The sequence below is a fragment of the Sus scrofa genome, chromosome 15 (assembly GCF_000003025.6).
Source record: "Sus scrofa isolate TJ Tabasco breed Duroc chromosome 15, Sscrofa11.1, whole genome shotgun sequence".
Taxonomy (NCBI): domain Eukaryota; kingdom Metazoa; phylum Chordata; class Mammalia; order Artiodactyla; family Suidae; genus Sus; species Sus scrofa.
In genome coordinates, this window is record NC_010457.5 from 65,315,248 (window position 1) to 65,335,498 (window position 20,251).

Below are 20,251 nucleotides of genomic sequence, written 5' to 3' on the forward strand. Positions count from 1 at the left end.
GAAAATTTTGCTATCACTAAACAAAGAAAAATAATACTGAACATCCTTGAAGCCAACTATTAATTTCACTTTTATGATTATTTCAAGATTATTTTTAAAGAGAGAAAGAGTATTTACCTTTAAAAACATATTTGATGGGCATCTATCCAGAGAAAACCATGACTCGAAAAGACATGTGTACTCCAATGTTTATTGTAGCACAATTTTTTGTTGTTGTTGTTGTTGTTGTTGTTGTTTTGTTGTTGTTGTTGCTGCTATTTCTTGGGCCGCTCCCGCGGCATATGGAGGTTCCCAGGCTAGGGGTTGAATCGGAGCTGTAGCCACCGGCCTACGCCAGAACCACAGCAACGCGGGATCCGAGCCGCGTCTGCAACCTACACCACAGCTCACGGCAACGCCAGATCGTTAACCCACTGAGCAAGGGCAGGGACCGAACCCGCAACCTCATGGTTCCTAGTCGGATTCGTTAACCACTGCGCCACGACGGGAACTCCTGTAGCACAATTTTTAATAGCCAAGACATGTAAACAACCTAAATGTCCATCGACAGAGGAGTGGATCAAGAAGATGTGGTACATACACACAATAGAATATTAGCCATTAATTTAAAGGAATGAAATATTGGCATTTTTTAGCAACATGGATGGACCTAGAAATTATCATGCTAAGTGAAGTCAGACAATGAGACACCAATATCAAATGCTTTCACTGAATGTGGAATCTGAAAAAAGGACAGACTGAACTTCTTTGCAGAATAGATACTGACTCAAAGAGTTTGAAAAACTTATGGTTTTCAAAGGAGATAGTTTGTGGGGGGTGGGAGGATGTGCTGGGGTTGTGGGATGGAAATCCAATAAAATTGGATTGTGATGATCATTGTACAACTATAAATGTAATAAATTCATTGAGTAATAAAAAATAAAACATTCAAATAAAAAAAAGAAATATTGCCGATTGCCTTCCAAAAGAGTTTATACACTAATCATGTATAAAAATGCCCATTTGTCCCATCTTACTAATCTTGGATAGACTTCTTCTGTGTTTTACTATTTTATAGGTAAAAATCAGAGTGTTTTTAAATTTTTCATTGCTTTGCTGTGTAGAGAGGTTTTCATAAATTGCTCTGTCATTTGTACTTACAATTATATCCAGAGGTCCCCACAGGCTGCCACCATGACATCAATTTACCTCCCAGAATCTGAAAATATATGCTGTACCCCCACCCGCTATTGTAAATAGATTAACCATCTGTGCTTATTCCTCCATTTGTGTACTAAATCCCATTACTGGATTATTTTCATCAGCATCAAACAGACTGATATTTGTCCCACTTTAAGCAAAACAAAAGACATAACAACAACATCAAAGTCTGGCCCTACTCTCTTGCTCTCCTTTACATAAACATTTCTCAAAAGAGTTATCTATGCTCATTGCCTTAAACTGTTTCCTTTGATTCACTCAAATGCAACCCAGTCAGGCATTTGTTTCTACTTCTTCGGGTGAAAATGGTCACCAGTGATCTCCACGTAGAGCCAACAATCAACCATCAGTCTTATTTTATTTGACTTAGTAAAATTTACTCAGTGGATCACCCCTCCTCAACTCACAGTGCCTCCCACTTCCCTTGCTTTCCCAGCACACTCTCTCTGTTTTCTCCATATCTCACAGACCCTTCCTTAGTGTCCTTTGGTTTCCCCTCTTCTTGCTGACACTGTAATGCCAGCAGACCCAAGGAACTAGTCTTTGATCCACTCCTTTGTCCTTCACTCACTATCTTGGCGATGACTTCCAATTTGACACTGGTGACTCACAACCATGGATCTCCAGCTTCAATTTCTCTCCTAAACTCTGGACTCATATAACTGACTGCCTTCACTAAGTCTGTATTTGGACATGTGATAGCATCAAACTCATTGTGTCCAAACCGGGAACACTTGATTTTTCCCCCACAGCCAACCTCTGCTTTGCTTACAATCTTCCCATCTCAGTTGATGGAATGTCATCCTTCCAGTTGCTCCACCCCCAATTTTGGACTTTCTTTTGTTGTTCTTTTTTTCACATGCCTAATTAAATCCATCAGCAGACACTGTTGGATCTACATTTAAAATGTGTCCAAAAGCTGACTATTTCATACCACCTTGACTTCCTGATGCAGGCCACCATTATCTCTCACGTGGTTTTTGTTTTGTTTTAATAACTTCTTAAAGGTTCTACTTTTTCTTGCCCCGCCTTTCCTCCATCTTAAACACAGCTGCCAAAGTGCTCCTGCTTAAACATAAGTTAGTTAGGTCCTGCCACTCTGCACACTTCCTCACACTTCTGCTTCCAATAGCTTCCCATGTCACTCAGAGTAAAATCGGAAGTTTTAAAGCTGGCTACCAGGCTCTAAATGTCCCACCCTCACCCTCTCTTCTTTGACCATAATTTCTACTCCCCTCCCTGTCTACGGTCCTTTTCTCTCCCGACTGTTCGTCAATCAATTAACTGGCCAAGTGTCTTTATATGTTAGCAATTTTAATTTTTGTGTCTATTTGCCAACATTTCCCATTTGTCATTTAATCTTTACGATTATTTTTTTTTCCTTAAAATGCCTTCTTTTTGAATTGGTAATATACACACAGGCTTCAAAATTCAAAAGGTATAATAAAAGGGACGGTAACAATAAAAATTCTCCTTCACATCCCCTCCCACCCCCAGGCATCTGGCTCCCATCCCCAAAGGCAATAAATGTTATCGATTTTTTGCATATTTTTTCAGACACATAAAGGAAATATATGTATGTGTACATGAGAGAGGGAGGGTACGTGTTTACTTTTCCTGTTTTACACAATGTGTACTGTACATTGTGCACAAGGTTTGCTTAACCTTATATCACAACCTAACCATAACCCTTGGAGGGTGTTTTGCATCAGTGACTGCTAAGTATTCACATTTCGTTTTTCTTTTTACAGCTGCACTTGCAGCATACGGAAGTCCCTTGCCGAGGGGTCAAATCAGAGCTGCAGCTGCTGGCCTGCACTACAGTCACAGCAATGCTGGATCCAAGTCATATCTGTGACCTATGCCACAGCTTGTAGCAATGCCAGACCTTTAACCCAATGAGTGAGGCCAGGGATTGAATCACATCCTTACAGAGACAATGTCAGGTCTTTAACACACTGAGCCACAATGGGAACTCCATATATATATGGAGTTATATCGTTGTTGTTGTTGTTGTTTTTAATCTGGAAAATAATACAATGTATTGTGGTACAATAATCTATAAAACTAGTCTCTGTTGATATTAAGATTCTTTTCCTTAAACTTTAGCTACTACAGTTAATAACTAAAAATAAATTACGATATATTCAAGTATACAGTTAACCCTTTAACAACATGGAGGAGGGTGGGAAGTTCCTGTCATGGCTCAGTGGTAACAAACCCAACTAGTATTGAAACTGACCGCACTAATGGCCTGAACCTAGGCAGAACCCATATTGGGACTTGAACCCATGTGCTGGGGCTCGAACCCAGCCTAAACCCAGATTGAGATTTGAACCCACAGTTTTAAAGTTAGAATCACTCACTCAGTGTCTGGACTTCTGAGGTTCAGGTTCTCTGTGCCTCAGCACAGAAAGAATTCAGTGAGAGACAAAGTGATAGGCAAGAAATAGATTTATTAAGATAGAACAGTTGTGAGAGACACAAGTAGGCAAGCAAGGAGGCTCTGCCTTGTTTTCATGGCCCTCTTGAGCAGTTATTAACTTATGGTGGCCTCTCAAAGTCTCCTAGGTTTCCCTCCCTATCTATGGTCCCTTATTGGGACTTCTACAACTACCTGCATAATTACCCTACTCTGTCCCTATCAGTATCCATGAGGATGCAGCCTCAGTCCCTGACCTCACTCAGTGGGTTAAGGGTCCAGGGTCGCCATGAGCTGTGATGTAGGCCTCAGATATGGCTCGGATCCCACATTGCTGTGGCTGTGGCATAGGCCAGTGGCTGCAGCTCTGATTTGACCCCTAGCCCTAAAAAGACGACCAAAAAAAAAGGAGGAGGAGGGTGGGAGGGGTTGGGGCACTGACTCTCTGTGCAGTTGAAAATCTGGGAACCATGAACTTCACCAGTCCTTCTCAGTTTTCTCCCGTTTGGCACAACAGGATGGCTGGAGTTGAGTATTTCCTTTCCCCCACATGGAAGGCTAGCTGGACTAGGATATTTCCTTATTTTCTGCCCCCAGGTAGGTTAGGTTCTAATAACACTTGCAGCAGTTTAGGCGCTGATAAAATAGTTTCTCTTGAGGGCAGGCTTTGTTAAGAAGAGAATGCTCTGGAGTAGTACAGAATGGTTCATTTTCCCCTCCCCCTGCCAGAGGTCTTGAGGGGATTTTTCTCAGATATCTATTGTGGTACCTAGTAGAACTCCTTGAGGTAAAACACACAACAATGTGGGGGCCCCATGACTGTGGCCCCTTAGAGCGTTTAGCTCTCAGAGTTTTAGCTCTCACACTCAGCTTCCCGGACTTCCTCGACTGCAGTCCGTGTTTTCCTACTCCAGCTTTACCTCCTGTGAAGCCTTCTGCTCTTCTCAGGTAATCTGTATTTCTATCACCTATGGCTCCAATCTGGGGGGCCGTGATTTGCCCTGTGACCTTATTTCTTACAAAGTTAAGAAGAGTTGTTGATTTTCCAGTTTGTTCAACTTTCTCCTCCTCCTTAGAGTAGAGCAGAATATTCTAAGCTCTTTACTTGCTGGACTGAAAATTGGAAGTCCCTACTGATTCTTTAAGGATTTAAAACTTGCCTGAAAAAAACATCCTGTTAGATTTTATTAAACGCTTACGTCATTTCATTTATTTAAATTTTTTCTTTATGGTTTTTACTGCAGGTAACATGTCTTAAAGGGTTTTGTCCACTCCAAGATTACTTAATATTTGTTTTTATTTTTATCTAATTCTTTTATGATTTTTTTTTTCTTCTTTACTTTTAAGGCACCTGGAGCTTATTGATCTGGAGACATATGCAATAAGAAAGAGCTCTAACTTTATTTTTTAATTGCCTGTTATTTAGTGCTATCATATAAATAATCCAGTCTTTCCCTCAGAGTATAAAAATTTTAGGAATTCCCGTCGTGGGTCAGCAGTTAACGAACCCAACTAGCATCCATGAGAACGAGGGTTCGATCCCTGACCTCGCTCAGTGGGTTAAGGATCTGGTGTTGCCATGAGCTGTGGTGTAGGTTGCAGACACGGCTCAGATCCCATGTTGCTCTGGCTCTGGCATGGGCCAGCAGCTCCAGCTCCAAATGGACCCCTAGCTTGGGAACCTCCACAAGCCTCAGGTGCAGCCCTAAAAGACAAAACAACGACAACAACAACAATAACAACAAAAGACCAAAAAAATTAAAATAATAAAAATTTTACCTTTATAATAAATAAAATTATTACAGATATTTTCTGTTTTCTGTATTTCTATCTTGTTTCACTGATCTATTACATATTACACAGACATAAAACTTTCTAATTTATTTTGATATTAAAATATATATATCTATATTTGGCTGTGCAAATTTCGCCACTCCCTCACCCCCAGTTTTTCTTTATTTTTGAAAGTTTGGGTGTTTTTACAAATTTAATCTTCCTAATAAAATTTGGAATACTATTTAATAATTCTTCAATTGCAACTGTATTAAATTGACAGACTAAGTTCATGAGTCATGGATATTGTGAAATCAAATTAACTATTGCATAAAATCAGGAATTTTATTCTCATACTGGTCTAAGACATTAGTATGGACTAATTGCCTTTGAAAATTCAGCAGTGAGTTTGGCTTCCCAAACAGTTCAAACAGGGTACCAGCTCAGCTTTCCCCTGATTATCTGGATTCTGTCCTTGTCTTGGGTGCTGTTTTCCTTCATTCACCAGACAGCTGCCAGCAGCAACCATAGCTATATACTTTGAGGTAGATCCACAGAGAAGAAAAAACACTTCTCCTTACAAGTATCTAACAACAGTTCTGAGCTGTGCCTTGATTTGGACCACCCCAAGCTCATCGCCGTGGCCTGGGGCAATGAGGATGCTGACTGGTGCATGCTCCCTAACAGGGCCTACCTTTGGATCTGGGGATGGAGACAATGCAACCCAAACTGGAAAGCTGCTACAACATAGAGGGTATTAGAATAAATAAATCTTGAGATTAACCATGATTTCCACTGCCTTCAGCCCAATGAAAATGTCTTATAATTAAGAAAGGTCCCCCAGATTTTTCAGCCTTCTTGCATCATAGCATCAGGCATCTGTTTAAAATATACACATACTCACTTGTGCGGGTATGCACAAATATGTACACAATCTATGTGAATTTTCCCAAGGCCTAATAACTAGAACCAAAAGGGGAAACGGCCATATCAAAATAATGGCAGATAAGTTCCCGTTGTGGCTCAGCAAGTTAAGAACCCAACATACTGTCTGTGAGGATAAGAGTTCAATCCCTGGCCTCACTCAGTGCATTAAGGATCCAGTGTTGACGTGAGCTGTGGTGTAGGCTGCTGATGCAACTTGGATCCTGCATTGCTATGGCTGTGGCGTAGGACCGCAGCTGCAGCTCTGGTACGACCCCTAGCCTGAGAACTTCTATATGCTGCAGATTGAGCTCAAAAAAGAAAAAAAATTATAGTTGAATTTACAATTCACTACACTAATTAGAATAGTATATTTACATGTTTTACTCCCCACTAGCCACTGATCTCTGATGCCCACCACCTCCATATTTACTCAAAATTATCCACTTAAATCTCTTTCCCCTCAGTAAGACTATTTCTGAAATCTCATTCAACTTTATCAGTGCTTCATCATTCACTGCCAGAATATTTATAAAATAGTCTCTTCAGTTGACATTTGTATGTCATTTTCACTTGGTCAGGATACATGTGTATATGTTGTTTCCCCTCAATATTCCATGCCTTCTCAGAGGCAAGGCCACATTCTACTCTAGTCTGTCTGTTGAACCTCCTACCAAGGAGCTTAGCAGAGATCATTGTATTAAGGATTACCCAATAAATATTCATCAAGAAAAATATGGCATTACTGTATAGAATTTATTCTGAATAATTATATGTGGCAAGCAGGCTATTAAACTAGAATTTATGAACCTATATTCTCCAAAGTAGATCCCTACCACTCCCATAACATGCCATGCCACTCTCACCTTCATTGTTTTCACCTTTAATTCAACTTAATTGCACAATCATTTATTTAAAAGCTGCTATGTGCCAGGATGTGCTGAGTACTAAGGATACAAATATTGCTAATTAATTACTTTGTCTTCAGTGGGTTTACAGCCTAGTCACTTAATATCCCTTCTCAGAACATCCTCACTACCACTTTTCTGCCTTAACCCTAACCATTCCTCAAACTCCATAGTGCATTTTATTTCCTACATCAAGCCTCTGTCAGCATTTTCTCCTCAGTGTTTCTCCTTTCTGCAGAAATCTTAGCATGTGCTAAATGTCCATCTTATTCTCTATTTAATCTTCAGTAATGGCAATGGAGCTGTGAATCTCATCCTTTTCTGAGAGCCACAGGTTTTCACAAAGGAAGAGCAGAAACTGAGTTGAGATTAAAGCAAAGGTAAAAAAGAGGGCTGTAAAGAAAAGATCCTAGTGCAAGGAAGCCACTACAGACTGCTAAAGTAAACGTCTCCATGCTTAGGAGCTGTTAACCTAGAAACACCACAGTCTCAGCCAGTTTTCCAGAGGGGACAAGATGCCATCTGGGAGGAAAGGTCATGGGGCAGCCGACTTGCTTAAAGGGGACACAGCTGATGACCTTCCTCACAGCCACAGCCACAATCAGTCTAATTACTAAAAACAAAAAACAAAAAAAGCAAAGACAAAAAACCCTCTCTTACTTGCTTGGGAAGTTTAAAATCTCTTTAACAAGGATGAGGAGGGATGAGGAGGAGAGAGAGGATGTTGATTTTACAAATTAGAGACTAATGCATAGTTAATATTTCACTGCGACTGAGTTTCAGTTAAAGCGTAATTAATCAATCAACAACTATAAGTGATACATTATTAATTTTTTTTCTCAGCCTTATTACAAGGCGGAAAGCAAGGAAGACAGCAAGGCAGGGAGGGAGGAGGCTCTCAGGAGACCAAAAACGTGTCTGCCCATGAGGAACACGTGACCGTCGCCACAGAGGTGTAAGAAAGCATCAGGTCAGGAGAGACGCAGACTTCGCCTAGGATTGTTTTTCTGAGTGTGCTGAGACACGGAGGAGCTGTCACTGAAGAGTCGGGATCAAGAAGCTACCAAAGAACTATTCTTGGTAGGATGTAAGATTTCCCTTGTTATTTGTTTCTTAACAATAGTAATTTCACATAGAAGCACTTTGTTCACAAGCAATTCATTAAGAAATGTAAGAAATACTAGTATTTGTCACATTCATCTTCTTTAATTTCAAAGGCATAGCCTTTTACTTCTAATTTACTGTAAATGTGTCCTTCAATAGTTTTCCTTTCTTTTTAAACGTATATTCTTCAGGGAAATTTTTGAGGTCAATATAATAGAGTGAAGAGCATGTTTTCCTAGCAAAACGTTCCCCAGGAACTTCATATTCAGAAGACTACATGAAGTAGGCTATTGATCTGAACCAGAGTGGCATTTCCAGGTTTGTTCATTAAATGAATTTGAATACAGAATTTACACTAGAGAAGACGACCCTGACAAAACTGAATTTTAAATTACTTAACATTATAGTTGTCATTCAGCAGAGGACTGTCATTCTCAGGATAGAGTCAAAAGTGCACTTATAAAGTGTCATTTGTAGCAACATAGGTGGACCTAGGGCTTATTATACTATATGAAGTAAATCAGAGATAGATAAATATCATATGATATCACTTACAATGTAAAAAAATAATACAAATGAATCTATTTACCCAAAAAAACCCCAGACTATAGACATAGAAAACAAACTTATAGTTACCAAAGGGGAAAGGGAGAGGAAGAGGGATCAGTTAGGAGTATGGGATTAACAGATACACACTACTACACATAAAATAGCTAAGTGACAAAGATTTACTTGATAGCACAGGGAACTATATTCAATATAACCTATAATGGGAAATAATCTGAAAAAAATATATATATATATGTATGAGTCATTCTGCTGTATACCTGAAACTAATACAATATTATAAATCAACTAAACTTCAATTTTAAAAGTGCATTTTCAAAAAAAAATTATAAAACATACTTTTGTTCACTATAGGACAGAATTACTGTAGATTACAAGTAACATAATTCCATAGGCATATTTTCCATTGTAATAAATTACTACTGATTTGTAAATTTCCACTGAAGAGGAGCTTCACATCTTGAAATGAAAATTCACAGTTATCAAAAGTTCATGTTTGAAAACTATTTCTTACCTGTATAGTAAAGAGATAAATAAGAGGGATATTTTCATCAAATTTCAACCTTATAAAAAAATTTTAAAACCATTACTTCAGGGAAATTACCTTGGAGAAAAAAAAAATCTCTTTGTTCAACATAGTCAATCTAAGCATTATTGACAGACTATATTCTAACCACAAAGTATCTATGAAAACAGTAAATCAGAAATATAGTGATCCCTAACAAAAATAAAAATTTAGAAACAAAAATCTGTGTAATTTAAGTAGTTTTATCTTATTACCTGTATATATCTTCTAACTGCTGATCAAGAACTTGAAGTTTCTTTTGATATTTCTCTGTAAAGTCACGGAACCCATTAAGGATTGAAGATTTCAAATCAGGGTATGGACATTCCAAAGCTTCCAATTCCATGGGCAGCTCACTGAGCAGATTACTTCTTTCTTCTGAAGAATGATCTGCTATCTGAAGAAAATTAGATGACTTTTATTTCATGTAGATGACAAATTGAAAAATTGCTTTTTTTTTTTTTTTTTTTTAGGGAGGTACCCACGGCATATGGAGGTTCCCAGGCTAGGGGTTGAATTGGAGCTGTAGCTGCCAGCCACACCACAGCCACAGCAATGCCAGATCCAAGCCGTGTCTTCAACCTACACCACAGCTCACGGCAACACGAGATCCTTAACCCACTGAGCGAGGCCAGGGATTGAACCTGTGTCCTCATGGATGCTAGTCAGATTTGTTTCCACTGAGCCATGATGGGAACTCTGATAAATTACTAGCTGTATTGTACTTACTTTCACACTCCAGTCTGAAATACTATTTTCTATTTTCTGTTGCTCTAGCTTAAGACTTTCAAAGACAGCTTTCAATTGTTTCTTCACGAAGTCAACCTACAGGACATTGAGAACAAGCAATATGCAACTTACTGTGATTTATCTAATATTAATATTTAAAATCCCAGGAATTTTTCTCAAAAACCAATAAGTGATGACAACTTAGGTAAGGGAAAGTCCCTTTGAGGACCTATGAAAGACTGTTCAAGAGATGCTGCAACCAAGTAGTACCCATCAGAAACATGGAGCATAAAGGGGCTTCTCAACATATAACCTCAAAAAGGGCTCAGTCATAGCTCTGCAGACACATTTGGATTTTGGTTGTGATAAAGCAGAAAGCTTCCCAGATTGCTTCTGTTTCAATTGCCCCTCCCTTTCCTTGTATCCATGCTTCTAATTGCCAGCTGGGCATGGATTCTTAATGTTTATTTTTAATTACTATTTATGAAAACATGACAACGCTACAGAATAACTGAAAAATAAAGTAGGAAGAATCACCTAAAAGTCTACGTCTAATGCAACAATTATAATGGAGCTTATGCTAGTCAGGAGAGGTACTCAAGGAATTAATACAAAAGTAGTAAGATTGCCCTATTACCTCACCTACTTATGATGAGGTAGGTGAGGTAATAGGGACTGTGGGTCATCTGGATAGATGGATGATCAGGACGGGCTTCTCAGAGGAGAGGAACTTTAAGCAAACACCAAAATGACAAAAAGAGCCATCATTGAGACAGAAGAAATAGCCAGTGCAAGGCCTTGAGACAGGAGGGAGTCTGGCATAATGTGAGGAATAGAAAGAAGGCCAGCATCAATGTGACAAGGTCTAGTAGGAAAAGGAGGGCCTCAGGTAGGTAATGAGAGCCCTGAGAGATTGACATGACCTCCTTCACTTAAGGTAGAATCTCAGAATACACTGGAAGAAGGGGTGGTGATGAGGTCATTGTAACATTCTAGGCAAGAAATGAGCACGCTTATACAGATTCAGGTAGATAGCAAGTAGATAAAATTTGCTATACCTTCTATTTAAATACACAAGACATACATGTTTCTCATCTCAAACTGTTCCAATTGGGATGAAAATAAAAATATTACACTATTAAAAGTAAAGAAAATATACTGACCTCTTCCAGTACCTTCACGGAGTTAAACTCACTATGGGAGTGGGGATGCTGAGAAATGTGATACTGTCTGTATTTTAGATCTGCTCTCAATTGCTGAATAGGATCTATCACATTTTTAAGATATGCACACCCTTGTTCTGATAACTCTTGTTCTATGGTAAAATAAGAGTAAATCAAAGCAATACATTATTTTTAAGTTTCTTCAAGAACAGGACAATAGGATACAGATTTATTTTTGGATTCCTTTAGAAAAAAACAAACAAACAGCAGTTAATATTAAAAGAACATGAAATGAATGGCCTACTTTCATCTTTAAGATGAAACTACTCTTTAAATATAGGATCAGAAAAAAACTTACCAAAATTCATAAGGTCAGAAAGACATTCATTTCCAATGTTCTCTTCATTGAGAAAGGATTTTATTTCAGATTCTATTTTACATCTGAAATAGACATTATCTCAATCAATTCTTTTATAATCATAAACATATATGTAGTTTTAAAAAACAACTAGCCATAGAAATATTCAGTCTAATATGGGCTTCTTGTTTGTTTGTTTTCTTTTTATAGTCATACCTGCAGCATAGGGAAGTTCCCAGGCTAGGGGTCGAATCTGAGCTGCACCTGCCAGCCATGCCACAGCCACAGCAACACCGGATTTGAGCAGCATCTATGACCTACACTGCAGATTGCTGGATCCTTAACCCATTGAATGAGGTCAGGGATTGAACCTCCATTCTCACAGAGACAGTATCATGTTCTTAACCTGCTGAGCCACAATGGGAATTCCCCCAATGTGGTTTTATTCACCTGTCTATTAATTCAGATCACATACCAAATTCTTAACATGGACTAGGAACTTGCTAGACTAGGAACTTGATAGACAGAAGCTTAGATGGATACTCCAGAAGAAATAACAGTGAAAGCAAGGCTTGTACTTGGTACACTATTTCAAAAGTAGAGAGAGCTCAAGTCACTGGAAAGCCACTGAGTCATGTTAAGCTGACCACACCAGCTCAGCTCTATGTTTCAGAAAGATTTCCAAGGCACCAAGATGGAGAATGGGCTAGAAGGAAGACTGATCAATAAAAATGAGAGATGAAGAGGAGGGAATCAGGCAAACCAAGGAGGTTATTTAAAAAGCTCAGAGAGGAGTTTCTTGGTGGCCTAGCAGTTAAGGATTTGATGGTGTCACTGTTGCAGCTCTTGTCACTGCTGTGGCATAGATTCAATCCCTGGCCTAGGAATTTCTGTGTGCTGTGGGAATACCAAAAAATTTAAAAAGTTAAAATAAAAAGCTCAGAGATAATGAGGTCCTGACCTACTGAAAAGGGAGGAAAAGTATATAGAATCTTTTACTGTATTAAGTATAGTCATTTTTAAAATAAAACTATAACCAGCTCTAAATGGACATCTACAAATATTACAGCCTATCCCTTATGTATGACAGGTTTAATGAAATAATAAAAAGTTTTTATTTATTATGATTTGTTAAAATACAATATTTAAAATTAAAATATATAAATAGCAACATTACAACAATCTAATACAATAACTATTTTAATTTTTGCAAATAAGTTTCTAGCCTTTGTCTACATGCATGAATATTTTAAATAGTTGCAGTTATGGCAGGTTCACCATTTTATATAGGGGTTTTTGAATAATAATTTAAAGATATTTCTAAATAATTTTCATCATTATAATTAATCTTAGAGGCTGCATAGTACTCTATTTTACATATATGCTATCATCTTCTAAGCCAATTCACATGCAGAGGACAGGGTTTTTGTATGTATAAAGGAGGGGTCCTCCTGTAGATGACACTTAACTATTTTCCTAGCATGAAGTTTTAGTCAGAAGTACTTTAAGATTACATTGGATTTGCATTTCTCTAATAATTAGTGATGTTGAGTATTTTTTTCATGTGCTTGTTGGCCATCTGTATATCATCTTTGGAGAAATGTCTATTCAGGTCTTTTTCCCATTTTTCAATTGAGTTGTTGGTTTTTTTGCTGTTGAGTTGTATAAGCTGTTTGTATATTTTAGAGATTAAGCCTTTGTCAGTTGCATCCTTTGAAACTATTTTCTCCCATTCCGTAGGTTGTCTTTTTTTTTTTTTTTTTTTTTTTATGGTTTCCTTTGCTGTGCAAAATCTTGTCATTTTGATTAGGTTCCACTGGTTTATTTTTGCTTTTATTTCTGTTGCCTTGGGAGACTAACCTAAGAAAACATTTGTACAGTTGATGTCAAAGAATGCTTTTGCCTATATTCTCCTCTAGAAGCTTGATGGTGTCTGGTTTTAAGTTTAAATCTTATAAGCCATTTTGAGTTTATTTTTGTGCATGGTGTGAGGGTGTGGTCTAATTTCATTGATTTACATGTGGCTGTCCAGTTTTCCCAGAACCACTTGCTGAAAAAACTGTCTTTTTCCCATTTTATATTCTTGCCTCCTTTGTCGAAGATTAATTGACTGTAGGTATCTGGCTTTATTTCTGGGTTCTCTATTCTGTTCCATCGGTCTGTATGTCTGTTTTTGTACCAGTACCACTCTGTCTTGATTACTTAGCTTTGTAATATTGCCTGAAATCTGGGACAGTTATGCCTCCTGCTTGGTTTTTGTTCCTCAGCATTGCTGTGGCAATTCTGGGTCTTTCATGATTCCATATAAATTTTTGGATCCTTTGTTCTAATTCTGTGAAAAATATCATAGATAATTTGATAGGGATTGCACTGAATCTGTAGAAACTACTATGAGGTACCACCTCACACCTGTCAGAATGGCCATCATTAATAAGTCAACAAATAACAAGTGTTGGAGAGGGTATTTAGAAAAGGGTACCCTCCTACACTGTTGGTTAAAATGTAAATTGATACAACCACTATGGAAAACACTATGGCAGTACCTCAGAAAACTAAATATAGAATTACCATATGACCCAGAAATCGCACTCTTGGGCATATACCTGGACAAAACTTTCCTTGAAAAAGATACATGCACCTGTATGTTCATTGCAGCACTATTCACAATAGCCAAGACTTGGAAACAACCTAAATGTCCACTGACAGATGAATGGATTAAGAATATGTGGTAATATACACAATGGAATACTATTCAGCCATAAAAAAGAAAAAATAATGCCATTTGCAGAAACATGGATGGAACCAGAGACTTTCATACTAAGTGAAGTAAGTCAGAACGACAAAGACAAATACCATATTATATCACTTATATCTGGAATCTAATGTACAGCACAAATGAACCTTTCCACAGAAAAGCAATGCATGGACTTGGAGAACAGACTTGTGGTTGCCAAGGGGGAGGGGGAGGGAGTGGGATAGACTGGGAATTTGGGGTTAATAGATGCAAACTATTTGCATTTGAAGTGGATAAGCAATGAGCTCCTGCTATAGAGCATAGGGAACTATATCTGATCATTTGTAATATAATATGATGGAGGATAATGTGAGAAAAATAATGTATATATATGTATGTGTGTGTGTGTGCGTGTGACTGGGTCACTTTGCTGTATAGTAGAAAACTGACAGAACACTATAAGCCAAATATAATGGAAAAAGTAAAAGTCATTAAAAAGAAGTGGAGTTCCCGTCATGGTGCAGTGGTTAACGAATCCAACTAGGAAGCATGAAGTTGCAGGTTCAGTCCCTGCCCTTGCTCAGTGGGTTAAGGATCCGGCATTGCCGTGAGCTGTGGTGTGGGTTGCAGACGCGTTGCTGTGGCTCTGGCGTAGGCCAGTGGCTACAGCTCCGATTCGACCCCTAGCCTGGGAACCTCCATATGCCACGGGAGCAGCCCAAGAAAAATGGCAAAAAGACAAAAAAAAAAAAAAAAAGGAGATTACATTGGAAACTTACACAGAGAATAGCTGCATAATAGTGGAGTAAACCCAAAAATTATTTTGTAATGGATTTTTTAAAAGCAAAATCATAGCACTTATAAACCATCTAGCCCAGCCCACTTATATTTTTCAGCATCCAGAAAGCCATGGTAGAACCTAGAAACCAACAGGAGAAGTGGAAACCAACAGAAGACATTAACCTGCTACTGTGCATGTAATAGTTTCAGCAAGCTCCATCTTGGCTTCCTATATTAACAATCTTGACCTATCAGACAAGACCAGCCAATTTCTCTAATTGTCTTAATTGCCTAACAAAATCCAGAAGCAAGTACTACAAGACTGTGGGACTAGCTTGTAAATGCAGGCAAAGTTTTTCCAAATTGTGTCCTATAAAATAGAAACATCAATGAGATACTAGAGGAATCTGGGAAATGGTGAACTATACAAAATCAGCCAAGTTTCCACAGTGCAGGACTTCTTAGGAACTTGATTATGCTAAAAGGCATTGAGATGTCCCAAAAAGGAGATGAAGTATGAAGTACCTTAGACTAGCTATTTGATCTGCTTCTCTCTCTTATAAAAGCCTGCCCCAAGCTGTATACCAGAAGGCAGAGAAGGAAATCTCACAACTGCTGGCTAAGGAATGAACAAAGGGAATTCTCAGAGGGTCTGAGTCACCCATTATGAATACTGGTCTCAATTTCATCTTTAAAGACACTTTTCCAGACAATATTTAATTGTCGGTAAAACCCCATGATATTCTCTGTATAAAGGTGATACTTTTAAAACAATGCAGTAAAACTAAAATGTGAGCGAGAGACCACATACATTCCTAACAGACACTATTGTAAGGCTCATAAATAAACACTCTAAACTTTATTATTCCAAATTTCTTATTTAAAAAAAATAATAATGGGGAGTTCCCATTGTGGTGAAGTGGAAATGAATCTAGCTAGGAACCATGAGGTTGCAGGTTCGATCCCTGGCCTTGCTCAGTGGGTTAAGGATTTGGCATTGCCATGAGATGTGTTGTAGGTCACAGACGAGGCTTGGATTTGACATTGCTGTGGCTGTGGCTGTGGCATAGGCTGGTGGCTATAGCTCCGATTAGACCCCTAGCCTGGGAACCTCCATATGCCATGGGTGCGGCCCTAAAAATAAATAAATAAATAAATAAATAAATAAATAAAATAATTGTAATTCTTAACCACATGGCTAATATGAATTACTTCCTCCTAAATCTCTAAACCTGTCACTCTGAAAGAATAAAGCAAGTGCTCCTGGGACAGCATATCAAGATCTTCAAGGGATGTAGTTTGAATAGTAAACAGTGAATATAATTTTATAAATTTAAATATAAAATGTAATTTCATATTTTGAAAAATCTTAATCTAATTTTTTTACTACAGATTTCCTAGAATTAAGGTTTCATAACTCTTTTTTTTTCCTAGCACAGCTAGACCATTTAGGTCTCAGGTGACGTGAATGGAACCTTGTAGAAAAAAGAAAAAGTCGCTCACTTCTAAGGTCATGGAGCACAGGAGTTAAAGGCAAGTGATTCATTACCATCTCTGTATAAACTAGCTGATTTACCTTATGCAAAAACTTTAATTATCTGAACCTCAAGATTCTTATCTCTAAAATGGGGATAACAAGGATACCTACTCTGCATGATTATTGTAAGGATTAAATGAAAGAAAGAATGTAAAGTACTTAATTAACATATTACCTACTAACACGTTACCCAGCAAAAGTCAGATGTCATTGGAGGCCCCTACCTTCTGGGACAGGAGATACTCAAATGGATTCTCTTATGGTCATGTATAAGGGTATTTTATTTATAATCTTTCCTTAAAAGGAAATGTAGATTTCAAACGTTGAGAGATAGTGATAGAGCTTAAACTCCTGATTTTCTGGTGGTCTCTAAATTCTCCATAAATCCAGCCATTTCTCAAACTTTCTTCCTATCACTATTCATTTGTAATTTCACTGAACACACATTGGAATTAGCCTCCATTCTAGAATAACACAGAAAATTGTCTTAGAATTCTTCTTTTTGTCCAATATTCAGCCCTACAACTTTCAGGACATTAAAGTTATTACTACTTGAATGTTCCTTACTTCCATTGTCTTTGTGTCATTCCAGTTCAGCCAAAATAATTACTTTCCATAATGATGTGTATATATGCCTCTTCTATCTAGTTCAAGAACACACACACACAAAAAATAACAAAATTCACAACTAAAGACTGAACAATCTCCACCCAAATGGACTGGAAACCTTAAAAAAGATACCCTACTCCAGAAGAAAAAGAGGAGGCCACATCAAGAGGTAGGAGGGGCGATTTCGCGATATAAACCCCATACCTCCAGAGTGGGAAGCTCCACAGACTGAAAACTAACTGGTTCACAGAGATTCACCTACAGGAGTGAGAGTTATGAGCCCCACATCAAACCCTCACATGTGGGGATCTGGCACTGGGAGAAAGAGACCCTGGAGCATCTGGCATTGAAGGCCAGTGGGGCTTGTGCGCAGGAGCTCCATGGGACTGGGGGAAACGAAGACCCCATTCTTAAAAGGCACACACAGACTTTCACGTACACTGGGTCTCAGGGCAAAGCAAAGTCTCCATAGGAATCTGGGTCAAACCTGGCTGCAGTTCTTGGAGGACATCCTGGGAGAACAGGGGTGAATGTGGCTTGTTGTGAGGGAAGGACATTGAAGGCAAAGCTCTTGGGAATACTCAGCAGCTGCCTTTCTCTGGAGGTGGCCATTTTGGGAAAATCTGGCCCCACCCCATCAGTCAGCACTGGGAAGCCCCAGGGCAAACAATCCAGGTGGGATTCACAGCCCCGCCCCTCAGTGAAGAGGCTCCCTAAAGACCCCTCAGGCATACAGCTGCCTCTAATCCCAACCAGAGACAAAGCCCCACCCACCAGAGGGATAGGAATCAACTCTACCTACCAGTGGGCAGGTATCAGTCCCTCCCTTCAGGAAGCCTAGAGCAAGCCCCCATACTGACTTCAGCCACAAGGGGGGCAGACACCAGAGGTAAGAGAGGCTACAACTCTATTATCTGTAAAAAGGTCACCACACCAAAAACCTATAAAAATGAAAAGACAGAGAGCTCTAACTCAGATGAGGGAGAAAGGAAAAACCCCAGAAAATCAGCTAAGCGAGGAGGAGATTCTCAGCCTCCAGGAAAGACTTTAGACTGTCGATGCTGAAGATGATGCAAGACATTGGAAATAAACTGGAGGCAAAGATGGATAACTTACAGGAAACACTGAGCAAAGAGATACAAGATTTAAAACTTAAACAAGAAGAGATGCAAAATACAATAACTGAAATAAAAAATTCACTAGAAGCAGCTAACAGCAGAATACAGGAGGCAGAAGAACGAATAAGTGAGGTGGAGGACAGATTAATGGAAATTATGGATGCAGAGCAGAAAAGAGAAAAAAGATTGAAAACAAATGAAGAGAGTCTCAGGGAACTCTGGGACAACATTAAATGCACCAACATCTGTATTATAGGGGTGCCAGAAGGAGAAGAGAGAGAGAAGGGGACAGAAAAAATATTCCAAGAGATGATAGCCAAAAACTTCCCTAACATGGGAAAGGAACCACTCACTCAAATCCAGGAAGCACAACGAGAACCATATAAAATAAACCCAAGGAGGAATATACCGAGACACATATTAATCAAACTGACCAAAATTAAAGACAAAGAGAAAATCTTGAAAGCAGCTAGCGTAAAGAAACAAGTAACATACAAGGGAACCCCAATAAGGTTATCGGCTGATTTTTCAGTAGAAATTCTGCAGGCCAGAAGGGAGTGGCATGATATACTTAACATAATAAAAGGAAAAAACCTCCAACCAAGATTACTCTACCCAGCAAGGCTCTCATTCAGATTTGAAGGAGAAATCAAAACCTTCACAGATAAGCAAAAGTTGAGAGAATTCAGCAACACTAAACCAGCCTTACAACACATACTAAAGGAACTTCTCTAGGCAGAAAAGAAAAGACAGCAACAGGAAACAAAAATTCCACAAATGACAAGGCTCACCAGTAAAGATATATATACAGTAAAGACACAAAATCATCCATGTACAATTATACCATCAAAATCAGAAATCATGAGAAGAGGTGGGTACAAATGCAGGACACTGGAGATGAACTTGCAGTTAAGACAACAACAACTTAAATCAATCTCATATACATATAGACCCTTATATCAAAGCTTCAGAATAACTGCAAACCAAAACTACAATTGATACACAAACAAGGAATCTCTGAAGAAGAAATATATCTCATAGTAAATAAGTGCATAATCCACCATGAAGGGGGTCATTTGACATCATTCTTGGAATGCTGAAGTCTTCTTACATCTGATTCTGATTTCCTCTCCATCAAAGAATTTATGATCATTATAATTAAATAATGCAACTGTACAATTAAATAATACAGTTCTACAATTGTATTATTAATAACTATTTCTCTCCATGGTACAATGTAAGGTCTATAATGTCTTGTTTATCACATCACCTAGAATGGTATAAGGCCTATACTGAAGAATCAATAAGATGTAACAAATTATGAGGACATATTTATATAGTTAACTGTTTTTTAACCAATTTATGCATTTTATATTTTACTTATTTTCAGAGGGTGTATTATTTTTATTATTCTTACCAGTTAAGTTATTCTTTTTATTATGCTATATAAAATATTTAATGGTATATAAGGCTTTCTTCTTTATAAATTTTAGTTGCATAATATACACACTTTTAATATAATGCTAATTTTTAAAGAAAAATTGAAATGTAATAGATAATACTAAATAGTAAAGATGAAAGCCATACAAAGTGGGATAAAGTATAGAATAAATTTCTTATTTGTCTCAGCATATTTTCCATTCCAGTTCTCCAGAGGGAGTCACTTAATCTGTTTCTTAAGATCCATGATATAATAATCTGTGTGAATGTAATTGTGTTTAAGTATATATATTTTATTCTATAAAAAAATAAAAAATTTT

The 20,251-nt window shown here is 38.1% G+C and overlaps 1 protein-coding gene across 4 annotated transcripts in view; it reads right to left on the bottom strand.

The window, feature by feature from the left end:
• The window catches only part of CCDC148 (coiled-coil domain containing 148), a 362,700-nt gene that overhangs the window by 246,876 nt on the left and 95,573 nt on the right, over positions 1-20,251 (bottom strand). For all 4 annotated transcript variants that reach the window (XR_002339474.1, XM_021076461.1, XM_021076460.1 and 1 more), the window contains 4 exons: positions 11,714-11,796; positions 11,356-11,507; positions 10,193-10,288; positions 9,679-9,860 (listed from right to left, as the gene is read on the bottom strand). Coding sequence is in view for 3 of the 4 variants with exons in the window: in XM_021076461.1 (XP_020932120.1) it covers positions 9,679-9,860; positions 10,193-10,288; positions 11,356-11,507; positions 11,714-11,796 (513 nt within the window). In the remaining variant the exon portion in view is untranslated. The remainder of the gene's footprint in view (positions 1-9,678; positions 9,861-10,192; positions 10,289-11,355; positions 11,508-11,713; positions 11,797-20,251) is intronic.